General features: G+C 41.1%; 1 protein-coding gene across 1 annotated transcript in view; it reads left to right on the top strand.

Moving 5' to 3' along the window:
* The window catches only part of tubgcp3 (tubulin, gamma complex associated protein 3), a 92,439-nt gene that overhangs the window by 33,695 nt on the left and 37,130 nt on the right, over window positions 1-21,614 (top strand). Inside the window, exons 6-11 of the mRNA XM_051926334.1 lie at window positions 3,387-3,553; window positions 3,863-3,981; window positions 16,560-16,685; window positions 17,215-17,283; window positions 17,517-17,649; window positions 20,836-21,002. Coding sequence (XP_051782294.1) covers window positions 3,387-3,553; window positions 3,863-3,981; window positions 16,560-16,685; window positions 17,215-17,283; window positions 17,517-17,649; window positions 20,836-21,002 — 781 coding nt within the window. The remainder of the gene's footprint in view (window positions 1-3,386; window positions 3,554-3,862; window positions 3,982-16,559; window positions 16,686-17,214; window positions 17,284-17,516; window positions 17,650-20,835; window positions 21,003-21,614) is intronic.

The following is a 21,614-nucleotide window of genomic DNA, read 5'->3' as shown; positions in this document are numbered from 1 at the left end:
TCAAAATATTCATATTACAACAGGTCACCTGACTTCTTCAAGGGCATTATTCTACACTCCAGACTAGTTTGACTCCTACTGTTACATTTTTACTTGTTTTGTTTAATACTGTTGTATTTATATTTTTGGTCATCTACTGTGCCTTCCTATCACATACTGTACTGTATTGCTGTTGCATGTTTCTGCACCAGTGGGATTAACATCCAATTATCTTCCTTGTACTTAAAGATAGGACCATAAATGGAATTATTTTGGCTGTATTTTGCAAAGCTTTTATGGTCATTACAGTTTTCTGTGTTGGAGTAAAGCAGGTTGATAGGAATAGCTGCTTTCCTCCAAAGTGTGCATTGTCTGCGTCTGTCTGTCATAAATTATAATTTTTTTGTTTTAGTTTTGAAAAGTGGTGCTTTTAAATGTGCATTTTATTTGTGGACTGCACTGCTTTTTCTGTTGGTAGCTTCACTCTAGTACTGGCATGAGGGCAATAAATTGTTGGTGGCTAGAATTTAATGTACAATTAGGCTTCATTGATGCACTTCCTTCATTTGCCATTTTTTCTGAAGTTGTCTGTTTCTTTGTGAGGCAATTAGGAATCTGTTACTTAAAGTGTCATTTTAAATATTAATTAGGCTTTTACATTTGAGATGTCTGAATAATGACTTCAGTTTTGTGCCTGGGAGAACAAGGGTGTGTTTTCAGTTTTGAGAGATGCTTTTGGTTCCTCACCTTATTTGTTTAGCTTATTACTTTGAACATGGTGATTTTTCTAGCTGAGAGAATAATGGTAAACCTAAAGAGAATTACGTCTTTCTCATTGATATATGGGTATCCTGGAAGAATGTGTTTTCACTCTAGAACTACAGCATTGGCTATATATTGTGTAAGAGCCTACTTAAGTTGTCCAGGGTTAGGCATGAATACAGAAACAAAGGTATGTGGAATAGAAAACATGACATTAACTTTTTGCAATGTTCAACATTTTATATTGATTTTTTTAGTAGTGTTGTGTAAAGTACTCAAAAGACATCCTTGAGTAAAAGGTAGAGGTGACTTTCTGAAAAGAATCCCCTACACCACTAGTTATTCTGTTTCTCTTCTCGGTATCCTCATGTGACACTTGGTGCCACTGCTCCGCTGTCAAGTGTTTTACCTGTCTATGGAAAACTCATCTCACTGGCATCATCAGATAGAAGGGTCCTTCCATCCAATTGGCCTTCCCAGCACTGACTTGGCTGTGGAATGGCCAGTAGGGTGGCGGCTGCTTGTTGGCTGAGGTCTCCAGGACTCTGACTTGTCAGTGATTCCTTTTCCTACAAGTTGAACGTGGTTCTACAATTGCCTGATGGATTGATATTGTGGTTTTTCCATTTATGTTAATTAGTTTCCACTTTGTTTTTGATTTATTTTAACAAATCTTTATCCTTGTACAGTATGTAATAGTTCTGTATTTAATGAATGGTATGTTCTATTCCTGGCATTTTGCCTTGAGAGTTGTTGTGGCACTCTGTGCCTGTACTTAGTGAGGAGTGCCGTGCAAAAGCCAAGCAGTTTGTACTGTCGTATTCTGATAGATTGCCCATTTAGCTCTGTGAAGAAGATTACTTGTGTGTTGTATTTACCACATATTTTGACACCCATTGTGTACCAGCTGGAAGGGGGTCTCTCTCTAATTTTTTGTGTGCATGTTTCTTTTTCTTGTCGTCTTTCAGAGTCAAGGCTGGGGGGCTGTTACAAAACATGGTCTGTTAAATCCCATTTAGGGCTTCCTTGTGCAATTTTTGGGCTACTCAAATAATAAATTGTTTGCTGTTCTTATAATCACAGTGGAGATCATGACGGTGTTGCGGTCATGCAGTCATTTTGACGGACATCAGTACTTCTTACCAACTCTCCCTCTGACGTCCAGGTGCCTTTGGGGAAACAAAAAAATTCAAAATTGCATTATTTGCTTCTTAAGACTTCCACCCACTGATTGTAGTTTTATGATTTATGGTCTCTCATGTACTCCATTTTTGCCTTGTTTTCTTTCTACAAGTGTGGTTCATTAGCCGTAACACATTCTACAGGAGCTTCAAGACTTCCTTGTATGGTTGAAGCATGTCCTGAATTTCTGGATTTCTTTCTGTCCCTTGATGTATTGACTTTTAAGTACTGTTGGTGAGATTCAGACAGCTTTTAAGGTCTTCCACTGTGCTTTCTGTCTTCAGTTTGCTCAGTTCCTTCACAATTTGAAATACTGTTGCTCACCACTTATTCAAAGTGCTTTCTCATATCACAGAGGCAACTCCAGTATTTTTTTACCATCCAATACACTTACCTTTTTTGTTAAATCAGACAGCTGATCACTGATTAATTTGAAACAATAAGCCTTTGGAAAATGCAAGATTCATTTTTGTTCAGTAGCCATTCCACATACACTTCAGAAGAGGTCATCCACCTGAAGCTAAGCATGTTTGGGCCTGGCCAGTACTTGGATGGGAGACCAACTAGGGAATGCTTGGGTTGATGCTAGATCAGCAACAAGGGGGCACTTACCCTGAGGTCTGAATATGAATCCCAATGCCCCAATACAGTGACAAGGACACTGTGCTGTAAAAACGGCACTATCCTTCGGATGAGAATTAAAATCCAGGTCCTGATTCTCTCTCTGGTCATTAAAGATCCCTGGGCATCCTTCATAAAGAGTAGAGTGTATCCTGATGTCCTGGCTAAATTGCCCACCTTGGCCTGGTCATTCTGCCCCCAATCATTCCCTTTCTCTTTTCTCTAATTGGCTATCTCTCTCTCGCCCCTTTACCACAGCTAATGTGTAGTGAACATACTGGTGCAAAATGGCTGCCGTCGCATCATCCAGGTGGATGCTGTATGTTAGTGATGGTTGAAGTGGCTCCCCACTCACTGTGTAAAGCGCTAGAGTAGTGAGAAAAGTATTATATAAAGAATTATCTTTATTATCAGTTTTTTTTTTTTTGTAGTTGTTATAATGATGCAGTGTGTTTTAACTAGTAATGAATACTCCAAATAAGTAGCTTTATTGTGATGTTGGAATACTATGAGAGTGTACAAGTCTTAAGCATAATATAATATTGACTTCTGGTCCCATATGTGTGTAGTTTATTGCCACCTCATCCACAATCCTCTTTCTTTTCTGCTTTTTGATAACTTTGCCTGCATTTGACCCCGGCCTTAACTTTGAAAGAAATCTCTATCATGGATAAATGTCTGACACGGGCTACGTGAGACTTTAGCTCTAGCTAATCATACAACAACAATTGTATGATAATACCCATTAGCATGGATAATATAGTAGGTATGTTTGCAGGCTGAAGCATGCCTGCTTTATAGTAGTAGTCTCTTATTGTACTGCTGTGCTCTTTGTGTTTCAGGCACCAGACACAAGTAGTGGGAGACTCACTCCGTCAGCAACTTGGTTCTCGGCTTGCCTGGAATCTCTCTGCAGTCCCACCTTCAGTGCCAACATCTACCTCAAAGGGCCTTCCCAACTCCATGACACGTAGTGTTCCAAGATCTAGACGTGACTGTGATGCAAATAGTGAGTTCTGATAATACAAATTTGTGAAGATTTGGGGCTCTTTTTAGGCACTTCATTTTCATTGATGTTGTTATACTTTATTTCAAATCATACAATAATTGACATTTTGGCTCGTCATATGAAATTGCCTCCAGTGATATAATGCCTTTTTGTTTTATAGTATGTCATAAAAAAGTAAAATGTTTACTGCTTCTTATATCTTTAGCATTTAAAGAGCCTGTGTCATTAAATGTGATTAACTGGTGACCTATTCATACTTGTAAATGTTAATGTTACACTGAAGCATATGTTTCTTTCTCTTCTGTCAAGGCTGCGTCGAAATAAGTGAAGCCTCCCTAGTAAGAGATATTTTGTACGTCTTCCAGGGAATTGATGGCAAGTGTGTCAAAATGAGCAACCCTGAGAACTGCTATAAAATAGATGCAAAGGTACCTGGAGTTAATTTTAGAAAATTCTGATTACTTTATTTTTCATAATGAGTGGAGTTAGTGGCAGTCTGGTCACTATTGCGCTTCTGTTTTCGAGTTTATGAAGAAACCCACCCCACTGCCACAATGTTGGCACTTTCCAGCTATGGTTTGTTCTCCCAAGCATCTAGATTAACTCTTATTAAAACCTTTAAATGTGCCATATTTTTCATGTCTCTTGTCTGTGAGTAGTTGTTTCTGTATTTAACTGTCAAGTCTTCTCAATCTTCATTATCCATTTATTATCTCAGAAAAGTTGTATTAATTTAAATGTATAATGCATGTTGAATTAAAAAAAAAAAAAAAAACTAAGTAAAAACTCAACCCAATAATATTTGCATACTCAGTTAATCCGATTCAGAGTTGCAGGAAACCAAACAACATGCAAAGTGTAAATTCAGTTATATATGTTTTAAAGTTAGTATAATTTAGTTATGTTTAATGGGAAAAGTAGTATGGTTTAAGCCTTTTGAAAAGCACTTCACTTATATATAGTAAAGAGAGACGGAATGCAATGAAGAAGGGTTTGGGGATTGCCCCCATTAACATGCCCCCCCCTACCAAATTTCATCGTGGGGTTGGCTGAAAAATAAGCAAGTAAGTAGTCATAAATAACTGAGTTCCATAGTAGACTGACTGCAAAGCAAGGCTGTTGGCTTTTTATTGCTATGGAATGGGGACATCTGGAGGGAAATGGTCATCCAAAGTCATGGTCTGGAGTTGAAGGTTGGAGGAGACTAGATCTAACTGCTCTTGTAGGGAAGGAAGAAGAGGCATTTGTATACGTGATTATTCCCCTGTACCTGTAGACCCTCCCTGCTGCCTCCCGTGTGCACGTGACTCGTGTGTATATATGTGAGCAGCAGAACCACAAAGAGGCTAGCTCGTAGCACAGGCCCGGGATTGCCGAGCGAAGCAAGCAGGGGGTAAAGGCCCCGTGTGTGTGTGTGTATTTGTATATGCATTTGTAGATAAATGCATAGCTAGAACTATCAAGAAAACAATTTTACAAAATTAAAAAAAAAATGGCTGCATTTGCTAGCTGTCATTGGAAAAGCAAAGCCACAAGGCAGTCAGCGTGTCTTGCTCAGCACCTGTGATGACAATTTTTGATCCATAATGTTGAAGGAAAGTCTTTTTTTTCCTGCGATGATTTGTCTACGTAAACAATCCCTGTACTTTTCATTCTCCGTTTCACACTGTTGTTCTGCTTTTTTAAAAGCAGTGTGTTTTTTAAGATAATGGCTATATGCTTACTTTGTAGTGCGCATTTTTTTCACAATTGACGAAAACAATTACATACTTTACAAGTTTCAGTTTTTGAGTTATTAGTTTACTGCAGATGAAAACGATTTATAAAACCTAATGTGGAACTAATCCAAAACAAATATATTTGTGTGTGTGATAAATTAAACTAAGGCCAGCTCACATATGAGAAAATCAGAGAGGGTCAATCTATGAGACCCAAGGTCATGGAAATGTGACCCACGCTAATTGGCTGTCCACTCTCTCTCTCTGTGGGCATTCTTACTCCTTGTATGCTGCAGTCTGGTGCTGTGATTTTATTGTTATACTACAAAGATCTATTGCTGACTGTTTGGGTCCTTTTGTTAATATTTCCTATCCCCTGAAACGCCCTGTTGCTTAGCATTGCTGCCATTTAATCTCCTTTGTAAGACTCGAACTGTGAGGGAATATGACTGACATGGTAACAGCTGATGTCAATAATTGCAGCAGTTACTAAAAGACAGCAGATTCATCATCCATTGTAACATTACTCCTAATGTAACAATGGATAGTGTCCTGGGGGATCTCCTCCCAGATCTGGACCAGGGCATCACTGAGCTCCTGGACAGTCTGAGGTGCAACCCGGTAGCGTCAGATGGACCGAAACATACTGTAACATCCCAGAAGTGTTCTGTTGGATTTAGGTCAGGCAAGCGTGGGGGCCAGTCAATGGTATCAATTCCTTCATCCTCCAGGAACTGCCTGCATACTCTCGCCACATGAGGCTGGGCTTTATCGTGCACCAGGAGGAACCCAGGACCCAATGCACCAGCATAGGGTCTAGCAAAGGGTCCAAGGATTTCATCCCAATGCCTAATGGCAGTCAGGTACTATTGTATAGGCTGTAGAGGTCTGTGCGTCACTCCATGGATATGCCTCCCCAGACCACCAAACCAGTCATTCTGAACAATGTTACAGGTAGCATAACATTCTCCACAGCTTCTCAAGACCCTTTCACATCTGTCACATGTGGTCATGGTGAACCTGCTGTCATCTGTGAAAATCACAGGGCGCCCGCCAGTGGTGGACCTGCCAATTCTGGTATTCTGTGGGAAATGCCAATCAAGCTCCATGCTGTAGGGCGGGCAGTGAGCACAGGGACCACTAGAGGACATCAGGCCCTTATGATGTCTGTTTCTGTTTGTTTGGTCAGAGACATTCACACCAGTGGCCTGCCTACTGGAGGTCATTTTGTAGGCTCTGGCAGTCCTCATCCTGCTCCTCCTTGCCCAATGGAGCAGATACCAGTCCTGTTGATGGGTTAAGGACCTTCTATGAGGGGCCCTGTCCAGCTCTCCTAGAGTAACTGCCTGTCTCCTGGAATCTCCTCCATGCCCTTGAGACTGTGCTGGGAGACACAGCAAACCTCCTGGCAATGGCACGTATTGATGTGCCATTCTGGAGAAGTTGGACTCCCTGTGCCACCTCTGTAGGGTCCAGGTATGGCCTCATGCTATCAGTAGTGGCACTGACCGTAGCCAAATGCAAAACGAGTGAAAAAAACGGATGAGGAGGGAAAATTGTCAGTGGCTCCACCTGTTAAACCATTCATTCCTGTTTTGAGGGTCGTTTCATTGTTGCCCCTCTAGTGCACTTGTTAATTTCATTAACACCAAAGCAGCTGAAACTGATTAACAACCCCCCCTGACACTGCACTGACCAGATCAATAACACACAAGTTGCATTGACTTGATACTATACTCTCATTAAAAAGTGTTCCTTTAATTTTTTTGAGCAGTATATTTTCATTTCTAGCCTTTTGTGTTTGCATTCAACAATTTAGTGAAACAATTCACAAGCAAGCCAAAATGTGCAGTCCCAAAATTTGCCAGGTCTGAAGCAGCTGTCTAGAATTTGTTTTGTCTTAATGATGACTAACTATGCCAGGGGTAGGCAACGTCGGTCCTGGAGTGCCACAGTATGTGCAGGTTTTTGTTCCAACCCAGTTCCTTAACGAGAACTCAATTATTGCTGATGAAGCACATATTGCTTAAGTGACATTTTAATGCTTCATTTTAGTGGTCTCGCTTGTTAAGGTTCTCCAACCTTAATTGCTTATTTCAATCTTAAACTGCTGCATTCAGTGTTTTAATTGCTCCTTATTAGCAATAAGATGTAAAAGACAAAGCGGCCAGCAGTTCTCCAGCTAGCTTTTTTCCAATTACATCTGTGTGTGTTCATCATGCACGGTTTGATTTAATAAAACACTTAATAGAAAAATGTGACAGACTGAAAATGATCTGTTTTAGGCTTCAAATCATTTGGATGATATCCTTGGAAAGGAAAAAAATCTACGATATAAAAGCCTTACATTGCACAGACTAACAAGCCATAAAATTTAAATAAGGTCTGAGATTGGCAATGATTGGTTTCTAATTAAGCAATTGGGTTGGAATGAAAACCTGCACATACTGTGGCACTCCAGGACCGACGTTGCCTACCCCTGGACTATGCAATTCATTTTTAAACACTGAGTCCTGATATTTTGTGGAGAATTGTGGTTGGAATGGTGGTGGTTGTTGTTTCCTTGCATTATACCACCTAAAGACTACATTCTCTCTTAATTTACACACAGATGAATGTGGTTGGGCATTTAATAATTATATTACACCTGCCAGGCTGAATGTGACCACAGCATATGGAATGTAGGAGTACAGGTAACTTTATCATGCATATAATTATGCCACTAGATACAGTTGGCTCAAGTTTAATGAAAGTCAAGAGTACAATGCTGTGTTGTCTGTCTGCCGCCCTCTCTCTCTCTCTCTCTCTCTCTCTCTCACTCACTCAGCTGTAATTATTTCTTTCCTGCCACTGATTGTTCTTTTAGAAATCCCAGTAATTGTTCTGAAAAACTTGACCTCCTAAGTAAAGCAATTTACATAATGATAGAGACAGTAAAATATCAACATCAGCCCTATGAATCTGTTGTTGAATGGGAAAAGCAATGTACAGGATGGAGGAAGACAGCAGAAGTCCTACACAACAGTTTGAAACTAGTTAATAGAAAACCACGCAACACACAATATGGTGAGGTGTTCACCATTCTAATTTTTCCTAATGTCTTGGAAACTCCTGCTCTGCACAAGACTCTGACTGAGTTATATACAAGTAGCGGATTTTTGGCCTAGCAGTGGGTACATGGCCCCTTTTAATTATTCCATCTAAGAACATTAATATAGACTTATACATATTATTCATAAATGCACAACATCATATAATATTAGATAAACTAGTGGGAAAAACACTAAAGGTACAATTACTTTAGCTACAGACTTGTATCTGTCCCAAGTATAAACCTGCCAAACAGTGATTTCTTGTCTTTGAACCACACCACTTTAGTTTTCTGTTCTTAATTTTGTTATAAATTCTGTTGATCAGCATTTAAGGGTGGTCATCAGAGGAAGAAAATAAATACACAAGTATTACCTAACAGACTAGTTACTCTTGAGTTACTGACAAGCCCAGTAGTTTGAAAGTGATGAAATTACTATGCCACAACACCTGAACAAACTATGAACTTCTGCCCTAAACTGATAAGCTTCCCTCTCTTTAATAGTCCACGATGAGTATGAGGAGATCAAAGAGAAGGCATGTAAATATGGGTCAGAGGATGTTTCCAGAGTTTTCTCAGAGGTTTCTGTATCAGATTTTTTTCTCGAGGTCCATTTTCAAAATGCAAAGTGATGCCAGTTTTCCATCTCTCAGACTGGGTTTCCTCACTTCAGACATGTGTGGCTTTACAGCTTTCTGTGGCACTGGCATTTTATTATACAAGGCCTGAAGATCATATATTTTGAGTAAGGTGTTGGCAGGTGGTGTTCTCTTATTGAAAGATAAAATAAGGGACGCCGAAGGATGCTGGCCAAAGTCAGTGCTGCAAAATAGCTGGGATCTATCACTTCAAATTGAGAACCCATGGAAAAAAGTTGATAAATAGTAGTGATCGAAATTAGTACGTTGGGCACTTCAAATCTGAATTTAGCGGTATTTAGGTCATGTTAAGAGAGGTAGATTCTTTAGTTTGTGCCATTCTTGTAAATCTTGTTTGTTCTTATTTTTATTTGAACTTTTTATATTGGTTAATCTGCTTTAAATTTCCCAAGCTAACTGCAAAGTATTAAGAGCAGTAATCATCAGGAACAGCCATTAGATTAGATGAACGGGGCGGGTTGATTCAGATTCAGAAACATAAACAAAAATGCAGACTCACAGGACAAATAATATAGCCAATCAGTCAATCAATCAATCAATAAATATATATTTTACACATTTTTAAATACCAGTAATATTGAGTTGAGTTCCTGGGAGCTGTTTTGTGTTCTCTTAAGTGGCATGGTTGTCATTGGTGGCCAAACTGAATTTTGTATCAATGGAGTTGCATGAATGTGTTCTTCTTTAACCCATAAAGTGTCAGTTTTTCTGTGCCCAATTGACCCAGCTGAGGTAGTGGGTGGAGTACATAAGAGAGGTTTTTGAAAGGTTCTCTTACTCAGCATCCTGATAAAGAGCCCCTTTGTCAAAGGGATGTTCTTAGTGAAATAACAGAGAAGCAGGCCACTGATCTGAATCAATCCTATAGACAATATTTATTATCTGGACATCTATCCATCCATCCATCCTCTTCCGCTTATCCGAGGTCGAGTCGCGGGGGCAGCAGCTTGAGCAGAGACGCCCAGACTTCCCTCTCCCCGGCCACTTTTTCTAGCTCTTCCGGGAGAATCCCAAGGCGTTCCCAGGCCAGTCGAGAGACATAGTCCCTCCAGCGTGTCCTGGGTCTTCCCCGGGGCCTCCTCCCGGTTAGACGTGCCCGGAACACCTCACCAGGGAGGCGTCCAGGATGCATCCTGATCAGATGCCCGAGCCACCTCATCTGACTCCTCTCGATGCGGAGGATCAGCGGCTCTACTCTGAGGCCCTCCCGGATGACTAAGCTTCTCACCCTATTCTTAAGGGAAAGCTCAGACACCCTGCGGGGGAAACTCATTTCAGCCGCTTGTATTCGTAATCTCGTTCTTTCAGTCACTACCCATAGCTCATGACCATAGGTGAGGGTAGGAACATAGATCGACTGGTAAATTGAGAGCTTCGCCTTGCAGCTCAGCTCCTTTTTCACCACGACAGACCGATGCAGAGCCCACATTACTGCGGATGCCGCACCGATCCTCCTGTCGATCTCACGCTCCATTCTTCCCTCACTCGTGAACAAGACCCCGAGATACTTGAACTCCTCCACTTGGGGCAAGATCTCGCTACCAACCCTGAGAGGGCACTCCACCCTTTTCCGCCTGAGGACCATGGTCTCGGATTTGGAGGGGCTGATTCCTATCCCAGCCGCTTCACACTCAGCTGCGAACCAATCCAGAGAGAGCTGAAGATCACGGCCTGATGAAGCAAACAGGACAACATCATCTGCAAAAAGCAGTGACCCAATCCTGAGTCCACCAAACCGACCCCCTCAACGCCCTGGCTGCGCCTAGGAAATTCTGTCCATAAAAGTTATGAACAGAATCGGTGACAAAGGGCAGCCCTGGCGGAGTCCAACTCTCACTGGAAACGGGTTCGACTTACTGCCAGCAATGCGGACCAAGCTCTGGCACCGATTGTACAGGGACCGAACAGCCCTTATCAGGGGGGCCGGTACCCCATACTCTCGGAGTACCCCCCACAGGATTCCCTGAGGGACACGGTCGAATGCCTTTTCCAAGTCCACAAAACACATGTAGACTGGTTGGGGAAACTCCCATGCACCCTCCAGGACCCTGCTAAGGGTGTAGAGCTGGTCCACTGTTCCGTGACCAGGACGAAAACCACACTGTTCCTCCTGAATCCGAGGCTCGACTATCCGACGGACCCTTCTTTCCAGGACCCCCGAATAGACTTTTCCTGGGAGGCTGAGGAGTGTGATCCCTCTGTAGTTGGAACACACCCTCCGGTCCCCCATCTTAAAGAGGGGGACCACCACCCCGGTCTGCCAATCCAGAGGCACTGTCCCTGATGTCCATGCAATGTTGCAGAGGCGTGTCAACCAAGACAGCCCTACAACATCCAGAGCCTTGAGGAACTCCGGGTGTATCTCATCCACCCCCGGGGCCCTGCCACCAAGGAGTTTTTTGACCACCTCGGTGACCTCAGTCCCAGAGATGGGGGGGAGCCCACCTCTGAGTCCCCAGGCTCTGCTTCCTCATTGGAAGGCATGTTAGTGGGATTGAGGAGGTCTTCGAAGTACTCCTCCCCACCGACCCACAACATCCCGAGTCGAGGTCAGCAGCGCACCATCCCTACTATATACAGTGTTGACACTGCACTGCTTCCCCCCTCCTGAGACGCCGGATGGTGGACCAGAATCTCCTCGAAGCCATGTGAAAGTCGTTCTCCATGGCCTCCCCAAACTCCTCCCATGCCCGAGTTTTTGCCTCAGCAACCACCAAAGCCACATTCTGCTTGGCCTGCCAGTAGCTATCAGCTGCCTCCAGAGTCCCACAGGACAAAAAGGTCCTGTAGGACTCCTTCAGCTTGACGGCATCCCTCACCGCCGGTGTCCACCAACGGGTTCGGGGATTGCCGCCACGACAGGCACCAACCACCTTACGGCCATAGCTCTGGTCAGCTGCCTCAACAATAGAGGCACGGAACATGGCCCATTCGGACTCAATGTTCCCCACCTCCCTTGGGATGTGGTCGAAGTTCTGCCGGAGGTGGGAGTTGTATCTGGTTGTACCCCTGCTTTAACCGCCACCTTATCGTGGTGGAGGGGTTTGCGTGTGCCAATGATCCTAGGAGCTCTGTTGTCCGGGGCTTTATGCCCCTGGTAGGGCCACCCAAGGCAAACTGGTCCTAGGTGAGGGATGAGACAAAGAGCGGTTAAACAAATCTTCTATGATGATTGAAAACTTTGGACAGCGTTTTCCCTCGCCCGGACACGGGTCACCGGGGCCCCCCTCTGGAGCCAGGCCTGGAGGTGGGGCTCGATGGCGAGCGCCTGGTGGCCGGGCCTGCACCCATGGGGCTTGGCCGGGCACAGCCCGGAGAGGCAACGTGGGTCCCCCTTCCCATGGGCTCACCACCTATGAGAGGGGCCAAGGAGGTCGGGTGCAGTGTGAGTTGGGTGGTGGCAGAAGGCGGGGACCTTGGCGGTCCGATCCTCGGCTACAGAAGCTGGCTCTTGGGAATGTCACCTCTCTGAAGGGGAAGAAGCCTGAGCTTGTGCGTGAGGTTGAGAGGTTCCGGCTAGATATAGTCGGGCTCACCTTGACGCACAGCTTGGACTCTGGAACCAATCTCCTTGAGAGGGGCTGGACTCTCTACCACTCTGGAGTTGCCCCTGGTGAGAGGCGCCGAGCGGGGTGTGGGTATACTTATTGCCCCCCGACTTGAAGCCTGTTCATTGGGGTTTACCTCGGTGGACGAGAGGGTAGCCTCCCTCCGCCTTCGGGTGGGGGGGGACGGGTCCTAACTGTTGTTTGTGCGTATGCACCAAACAGCAGTTCGGAGTATCCACCCTTTTTAGAGTCCCTGGAGAGGGTGCTAGAGGGCATACCTTCTGGGGACTTCCTCGTTCTGCTGGGAGACTTCAGTGCTCACGTGGGCAATGACAGTGAGACCTGGAAGGGCGTGATTGGGAGGAATGGCCCCCAGATCTGAACCCGAGCGGTGTTTTGTTATTGGACTTCTGTGCTCGTCACAGATTGTCCATAACGAACACCATGTTCAAGCATAGGGGTGTTCATATGTGCACTTGGCAACAGGACACCCTAGGCCTCAGTTCGATGATCGACTTTGTGGTCGTGTCGTCAGACTTGTGGCCACATGCCTTGGACACTCGGGTGAAGAGAGGGGCGGAGCTGTCAACTGATCACCACCTGGTGGTGAGTTGGCTTCGATGGTGGGGGAGGATGCTGGTCAGGCCTGGTAGGCCCAAACGTGTTGTGAGGGTCTGCTGGGAACGTCTGGCAGAGCCCCCTGTCAGAAGTATTTGGACATCTATCCATTTTTAAAACCTGAGGAGGGTCACTTGGAAGCTACAACCTATTTAATTTAAAATATTTCATATTTTTAAACAAAAGGACCATATATCAAGAAAGATTAATGTATCATGAACAAAAACAAAAATCATGAAAATGAAAAACAGAAAATCCAATTAATATTGTGTAATATTTAGAAGAAGACCAGCAAACACCAGATATGCATACTTGACATGGATGAACTTTGAAAACTGGAAAATTATATTGTCCAAAATACTAATAATGGAGACATATAGTATGTCTTGAAGATTGGTAGCCTGTAGCCCACAATGTAAATCATTTAGATGCCATCAGCTTAGGCCAAGATTAAAACAGGACAGGCATAAATAATGAACAAAAAGAGCTCTGAATATAAGCAGTAGAGCCAACATGTTTTAAAAGATGAAACCTTCTTTGCCAGGGCAGTGATTTACAAAGTTAAACAAATTATGCAGTTGCAAAAATAAACAGGCAGGTACTATTAATATTATTTCTAATCATATTAAAGTACAAATGTAATTATTGCATAGATTAAAAAATCCGCAATAAAGCGAAGTCACATTTTACCTCATAACTAGAAAAGGTATACTTATGTACTGTACATAGGGATATCTAAAGCAGTGGTAAACTTTTTAAAGGCAAATCTTCTGTTACATAATACTCTGAAAAATCATGAGAATAATCCTCCTTCCAATCTGCACAGACCTGTTATTTCCCTTGTCAAACATCACAATAGTGTGCATGTGGTAAGCTTGGAGTAATCTGTTTCATGAAATGGAAGGGGGAAAAATCGAAAATCCCAAATAATCCGATTACTGCAGTGTTTCTATGCATGAATTATTTGCAGTCTACTTTATTAAAGTAAAATTTATTGTGGCATTGTTTTTCAAAGTGATGGCCAGCCTAACGTAGCTTAAGAAAGAAGTAAGCTATTTTTCTTTTTATAGGTAAGTAAAAAAATCCATAATCCCTCTGTAAAACAGCGAGATTTGATAAAAATGTCACGTCACTAGCTTCCATCCTAATGCTGAGTGTAATCCAGTGGCTTTACTAAGAGCACATGGGGCTGCATGTTTTGCATTACTTTTCTATCCATGGTGAATCACGAGGCATAGCGTGCCACATCAGGCCAGATATGAGAAAATGAGCACAAATATGGCTTTTCTCAGCCCCCCCAAGTAAAGCATTTCTTGTCGTGTTTATATATAATATACATTATAAATAGATAGATGTCTAATGTTTATGTATGTATGTGTGTGTGTGTGTGTGTTTATAATGTTAATATGTGTAGAAGCCTCCGGTAAATCAAACTCTTTTGTACCAGAAAACAAATCATCTGAGAAATTCCTGTGCTAGGCTGAAAAAGGTGCACTGAAATATATTTTTCATGAATTTCCCTTGGGATCAATAAAGTATCTATCTGTCTATAACATTTCCTACTTAACCCAATCCAGGGTTATAGGGGAACTGGAGACTGTCCCAGCAAGCCTACGGCACAAGGTACAAGACAGTTTAAGATGAGTACCAGTTCATCACAGAATGAGCTCTCTCACACACTCATTGTCACAAAAGACCAATTAGGATTTATCATTTGTTCAAAAATGCCTGCTTTCCGGGATGTGGGAAGACAGCTATGTATCTGTACGGAAGCAGTTCTAACTGTGGCCGCACCATGCTGACCACACCAATATACAGTATGCTGAACAGAAACTGTGAGTTGAATTATGCTTGTAAGGAAAATGTTAAGAGAAACTGATATTGAACGGTTTCCAACTCATGATAAATGTTATCATGTAGGACCACAAAATTTTCAAAAGACCTAGTTTTACACACAATTCCAGTGGAGATGCATCAGCTTTTAACATCAGCAAGTGTGTAACACATGTGTGACAAGTATTCCTCTCCTAAATATTCCTTCCTCTCCTTTTCTAACGCTGAGAAACTTGTCCATGCTTTTATCACATCCCACATCGATTATTGTAATTCCCTACTGGCAGGTGCCCCTTCTAATCTTATATCACAGCTCCAGCTTATTCAAAACTCAGCAGCAAGAGTCCTTACTCGAACCAGAAGCAGCGAGCACATCACACCCATCCTGCTCCGCCTTCACTGGCTCCCTGTGTCTTACAGAATTGAATATAAAATCCTACTAATAACCTACAAAGCCTTAAATAACCTCGCGCTAAACTACATCAGTGACCTTCTCCATCACTATGTGCCTGCCCACCCACTAAGGTCCTCTGATTCTGGCAACCTTGTTGTGCCCTTCACTAATCTACACTCCATGGGTGACAGCAGGGCCTTCAGGTGTATAGCGCCCAGACTCTGGAATGACCTGCCAAAATTAATCAGGTCAGCTGACTCCATGAATTCTTTTAAAAAACAACTCAAAACTCATCTGTTCAGGAAGGCTTTTAGCTCTATTTGACTTTATTATCCTTCTCTCAGTTTACTTCTCTGTCAAGATGCTAATGTAACCTGTGTGTGTGTGCTAGACCATCAATTATGTTGCCTGTTTCTTTTTTTTTCAGAATTCACTGTCTTAATCTTCTTTATTTATTTATCTGGTTTGTACAATGCTATATACTGTATACGCTGCCATTCTTTATTATATTCTGTAAGTGCCTTGAGCATGGGAAAGGCGCTATATAAATAAAATGTATTATTATTATTATTAAGTAACAGTAGATTTACAGGGAGCATAGCGTTAGTCATGTCAAAGGTGCTTCATAGCTAGAGAAATCATTGCAGTCTATTTCTAATGGAAAAAGAAAGCGCACACACACCACAAGCAACAGTCTGAATCATGTATTAATTTTTAAAGTGTTTAAAAGTCCTGCATGCTGATTTTAATAGGGTTACTTTGGGCCTGTTATTGTCAGTGTTTTTGTAATGTGTAGTCTGCTTCCAGGAATGCTGAAATGATAGCTAGCCAGCCTTCCTTGTTAGTTTGAGTTGACAGTCTATGGTGTATTTGTTACGTAGCTCATTAATGATGAAATATCAGTTCTATCAATATGTTAATGAATATTACATGTTATTCAGTTTTCGTGATTGAGAATGTTCAATGCATTAACAGGCAACATTTTGATGCTGAAACAAGAGATTTTTTTTGTGGTAATTGCCTACAGCTCACCACCCAACTTAAATTTTATTTAAACCATTTCTTTAATGAACAGAGTGAGCATGGATTAACCCTTGACAAAACCACTACTAATGCTGTGTTTTGTTTCATTCACTGTTTTGAAGATTGCCGTTTCAAAATCCCTTAGAGACACTGTCAGCAGGCTGGCGGAGCTGGGATGGCTTCATAACAAAGTGAGAAAATACACAGACCAGAGAAGCCTTGACAGAGCATTTGGGCTTGTGGGCCAGGTAAAGAGAGAAAAAATCTTAATGGTAAAACATAATGGCATGAAATGGTTTGTATTCAAATGTATATCTTATGGTGTAGAGAGTCTACACAGTGTACAGATTTTCTTTCTTAGAAATTCGGACTTTACATACAAAAAGCGATAGTCTAGTCTGAATACCACATTGATTTAGCTGATAGCTTAGATGGTAGATAGTGTCAACTTGGCTACAGCGACTAGGCACCTTGTTTTAGATGCTCACTAGTCTCCTGTGTGAATATGTGTTTCCTGTTTTTATCTTTCCCATGGGCTTTGATAAATCAAGGAAAGAATTCCTTCTTGAGTTAGAGTTTATCATTTCCTTGTTTCTGCCTGTTGCTCCTTGGTTTCCCAGTCCATGAAGATCTAATTTTTACAAATGCTTACACTGAGCTATTTTCACATTCTTGTCTTCTGCTGAAGCTGCAATAGAAATGGGTCAGTTTCTGAAGAGCAGATATAAAAGGCTTATTTTAGGTAACCCTGTTTATTCACTGCTCTGCTTTTTGTAGAGTTTCTGTGCATCATTACATCAGGAACTGAAGGAATACTACAGGCTGCTTTCTGTTTTGCACTCCCAGGTGAGTAAATGCCCTTGCATGCCTCTGTTCCTACTGTAAGATTTATTACATATTAAGGATAGGATAGGGATATACAGCTGCGGTATAGCTGCAGATTTTTCTCTGCAGTATAGCTACAGGGTCTTCTTACGGCACTTGATTGCATAACCTAGGAGTATGATTATTATTATAATAATAATATAATCCTTTGAATATGATAGCATATGTCAATTGTGTATCTTCTTTATATGCAGTTGCAGGTTGAAGATGATCAAGGCGTGAACCTAGGAGTTGACAGCAATTTAACACTGCGTCGTCTCCTTGTTTGGACGTATGATCCTAAAACAAGGCTGAAAACCCTGGCTGCACTTGTAGATCATTGTCAAGGTTAGAATTGTTTTTATTATTCCAGCATTTCTTCAGAACACAGCACATGTATGAGCATGCTCTAAGTAACGGGGCATGTTGTCCAGTGGTTCGGAGTTGACTACAGACCAGACACAAAGATTGTATTTTGTTTTACTTCTGAGTGTAGAGAATTAAGGTGCCATGAGGCTCTTTTGCAGTGCTTACTTAGTCCATTTAGTTTTGGCAATCAGCCTAGTTTTTGTGAAATAATGAGAAGAAAACCTCTTTCATTCTCCCAATGATTTCATTTTTTTCTTGGCTAAATGTTCGTAAACACTGGTGTTTGTTTTGGATGCACAATCATGGCCTCATCCATTTCCTGTAGTGTGATGTCCAAATAGGAGCCTCCTCCTTTAATATCTCTTTACAGTCAATTTGGTGTTCATCGTTGCTTTTTTGTGTCTGCTTTTATCTATTTTTTTGTGTACTAGATTTTAAAATATGGACGAGCTTCTGATTCTGTTATTTTAGAATCCTCTTCAAAAGGTTCTTATCATTACTTTCAGTGTTAGATTTTTCTGTGTTTCCACAAATAGATAGAACTTTATTTGTCCCCAGAAGAATTTTTTTAATACAAAATCTCAGTAAATGAATAACTACATACATATATAAATAAATAGATAAATATACACACTATAGTCTGAACACAATGCAATGACTTTACATAGAGAAAAACTTCTGACATGGCAATCACAATCTGGCATTATGCGGTCTTATTGCTGTTGGTATAAAGGAGACCCAGTAGTGTTTCTTGACACATTCCTGCTAAATAACTCCGCTGAAAGTACTCAGTTATTGTGTGTTTTTGGGCTTCTCCATGTTCTGATTCTTCTTTCATTCACCTTACCCTTCTCTCATCTTTACAGGTGCAGCTCTACAGTTTTTCCTGAATCAGAATTGCATTTTACAAATAAAGTAGCTTGATTCTTAACAGTTTCTCTGGCACCTTGAATGTTGATTAGATGAACTTTATTAATCCCAAGTAGAAGTTCAGCAACAACAACATTTATTTCTTGAGCACATTTTCATGTATGTGATGTAGCTCAAAGTGCTTTACAGGATGAAGAAAGAGAAAAAAGACAAAATATATAAGAAAATAAAATTAGGCAATACTAATTAACATAGAATAAAAGTAAGGTCCGATGGCCGGGGAGGACAGAAAAGCAAAAAAAAAAAAACTCCAGACGGCTGGAGAAAAAAAAAAATCTGCAGGGATTCCAAGGCCATGAGACTGCCCAGCCCCCTCTAGGCATTCTACCTAACATAAATGACCTCAATTAGTCCTCATTGTATTCAGGGTTCGGCCTTTAATCCGTAATGTAGGGACATCACGGTGCTTTGTTTGGGTAGTGGTGGCGCAGATCACCACCACAGAAAACCAGAAAAAGAACAGCAGAGAAAGTAGTGGTTAGTATGGATTTCGAAGCCACCGTGAATGATAATTAATTGAATATACAGAGCATCAGGATTAAACTAAGATGAAGGTATGAGAAAGCCATGATAAAGTAATGAGTTTTTAGCAGTTTTTTTTAAAGTGCTCCACTGTATTAGCCTGACGAATTCCTATTGTTAAGCTATTCCAGATTTTAGGTGCATAACAGCTAAAAGCCGTTAAGTTTTAAGTTTAGCTCTTGGAATTCTAAGCAGACCCTTATTTGAAGATCTAAGGTTACGATTTGGAGTGTAAGGTGAGAGACATTCTGAGATATAGGATGGAGCAGATTATTGAAAGCTTTGTAAACCATAAGCAGTATTTTAAAGTCAATTCTAAAGGACACAGGTAACCAATGTAGTGACATCAAAACTGGTGTGATGTGCTTGGAATTTTGTTTTCCTAGTTGAGATTCTAGCAGCTGCATTCTGCACTCATTGCAATCGATTGATGTCTTCTTTGGGTGGTCCTGAGAGGAGTGTGTTACAGTAATCTAGCCGACTGAAAGCAAAAGCGTGAACTAATTTTTCAACATCTTACAATTTTATAAGAGGTCTAACTTTTGCTATTCTTTAAGTGAAAAAATGCTGTCTCAGTAGTCTGATTAATATGTGATTTAAAATTCACGTTAGAGTCGATAGTTACCCCTAAATTCCTTAATCCTAATGCAATCACTAAAATTTCTGTTTTCTCCTTATTTAGTTTGAGAAAATTACTACTCATCCATTCAAAAACACAAGACATTGTGTCAGTGAATTAAGAGAGTCCGGGTCATCAGGCGTAATTGATAAATACAGTTGTGTGTCATCAGCATAGCTGTGGTAGCTCACGTTATGCCCCGAGATAATCTGGCCTAACGGAAGCATGTAAATCGAAAAGTTCAGATGCATACAGCAGTAGAAACATACAAAACAAGGATACAGATTCACAGGACAGATAATACAGCCAATCCATTGATAAATAAATAATGAACAGATTGAGTTTGTGGCAGGACTCGCCATAGCTGTTAATCCTTCATAATGCATCAGCTACATCAGCCAGCATGTTATTGCATGTCACAAAAAAGGATGAGCTCTACTGCACTGGAAAGAGATATTCAGTAATGTAAATTGGCATTATTCAACGACAATATCAGCAACTGCAGTTGGCAAGTCTGACTTACCAGCCCGAGAGTGGAAATTGTGTAATGTGGCATCAACTTAAGTTCATTTCCAAGCACATTGGATTTACTCTAGCCATGCAGCTCCTCTCTTGACCTTATAGACTACATGCTAGGTCTTGAAATTTATGAAGAAATGTAATGATGTCATTTCTTCCACCCACTCTGAGATCCCGAAGAGGCTATTTGTTTTAATTTGACCATAGGACCAGCTTAGTAGCAGCCAGTCACAGTGGTGGCTATGACCAGCATAAACATTAGGCATTTCAGAAAAGGTGCATACTTGAGTGTGTTATATTCTGATTGAGTCTTTATTGAAACAGATAACAGGAAATCAATATTATTCCAAAGTATGAAATGCTGACTGTAAGCAGTGTTTGAAATGTTCTAACACAAGGAATAAGTCATCATTTTACACTTTACAGTTGAATAAAGTACATATACTTATATTTCCTTTTTTGTTAAGTTTAAAGTTGATCATTTTTCTGTATTTCAGAAGGTGTTATTTATATTTAAATAGATGAAAATGAAGCATATGTGCTTGGTAAAACTTGCATTTCCAATGGCTTTTTAGGAAGAAAAGGTGGAGAACTGGCATCTGCTGTGCATGCCTATGGTAAAACTGGAGACCCGTATATGAGGGCTTTAGTGCAGCATATTCTTAGTCTGGTGTCCCATCCAATTCTGAACTTTCTCTATCGCTGGATTTATGATGGCGAGTTAGAAGATATGTATCATGAGGTAAGCACCTTTTGTTTTTTTAAATGCTCTTTTTATGGGTATTGATCCAAGAGGACTGAAATATCTGTGAGAATGAAACCAGTTGTGCAGGTTAAGCAAAAAGTCTTACATAGCACTTTCAAGTGCACTCCTCTGCATGTTTCAATATATTGCATGTAGTTGACACTTTCTCAGTTTCAGAATGGAAAGTCTGGCAGAGGGGTTATTGCATCTTTTTATGCTTTTACTCAGTAAGGCAGTTGGTGGGATGTTGAAGTCTGTTTGACTCTGAACATTAGGAGCAATTGAATCACCCTCTGAGGATGTTTTATTTTAAACTGTCAGGTCATGTGAGACTTTTTTTCTTAATTTTTCCAGTATTTCTTGTATCTGTTTAAAAATCATTTCAGTTTGTTAGTCTCAATTATATTTTTGTCTTATCCCAGTTCCATAAGTAAAATTAAATTTTTTATAAAAACCTGTGAAGGTTATTATTGAAATGTATAGTACTAATTGCACCTGATGATATTGATAGAATGCAAATATAATTGGACTTTTACTCTCCTTTACAAATAGTAAGACCGCCCTAGCTAAAATCAGCATTACATAAAAATAATTTACAAATACGGTCAG

Source organism: Erpetoichthys calabaricus, chromosome 4 (genome assembly GCF_900747795.2).
Source record: "Erpetoichthys calabaricus chromosome 4, fErpCal1.3, whole genome shotgun sequence".
Classification (NCBI taxonomy): Eukaryota; Metazoa; Chordata; class Cladistia; order Polypteriformes; family Polypteridae; genus Erpetoichthys; species Erpetoichthys calabaricus.
Note: the sequence above shows the minus strand (reverse complement) of the source record. Positions and strands in the feature narration are given on the sequence as shown.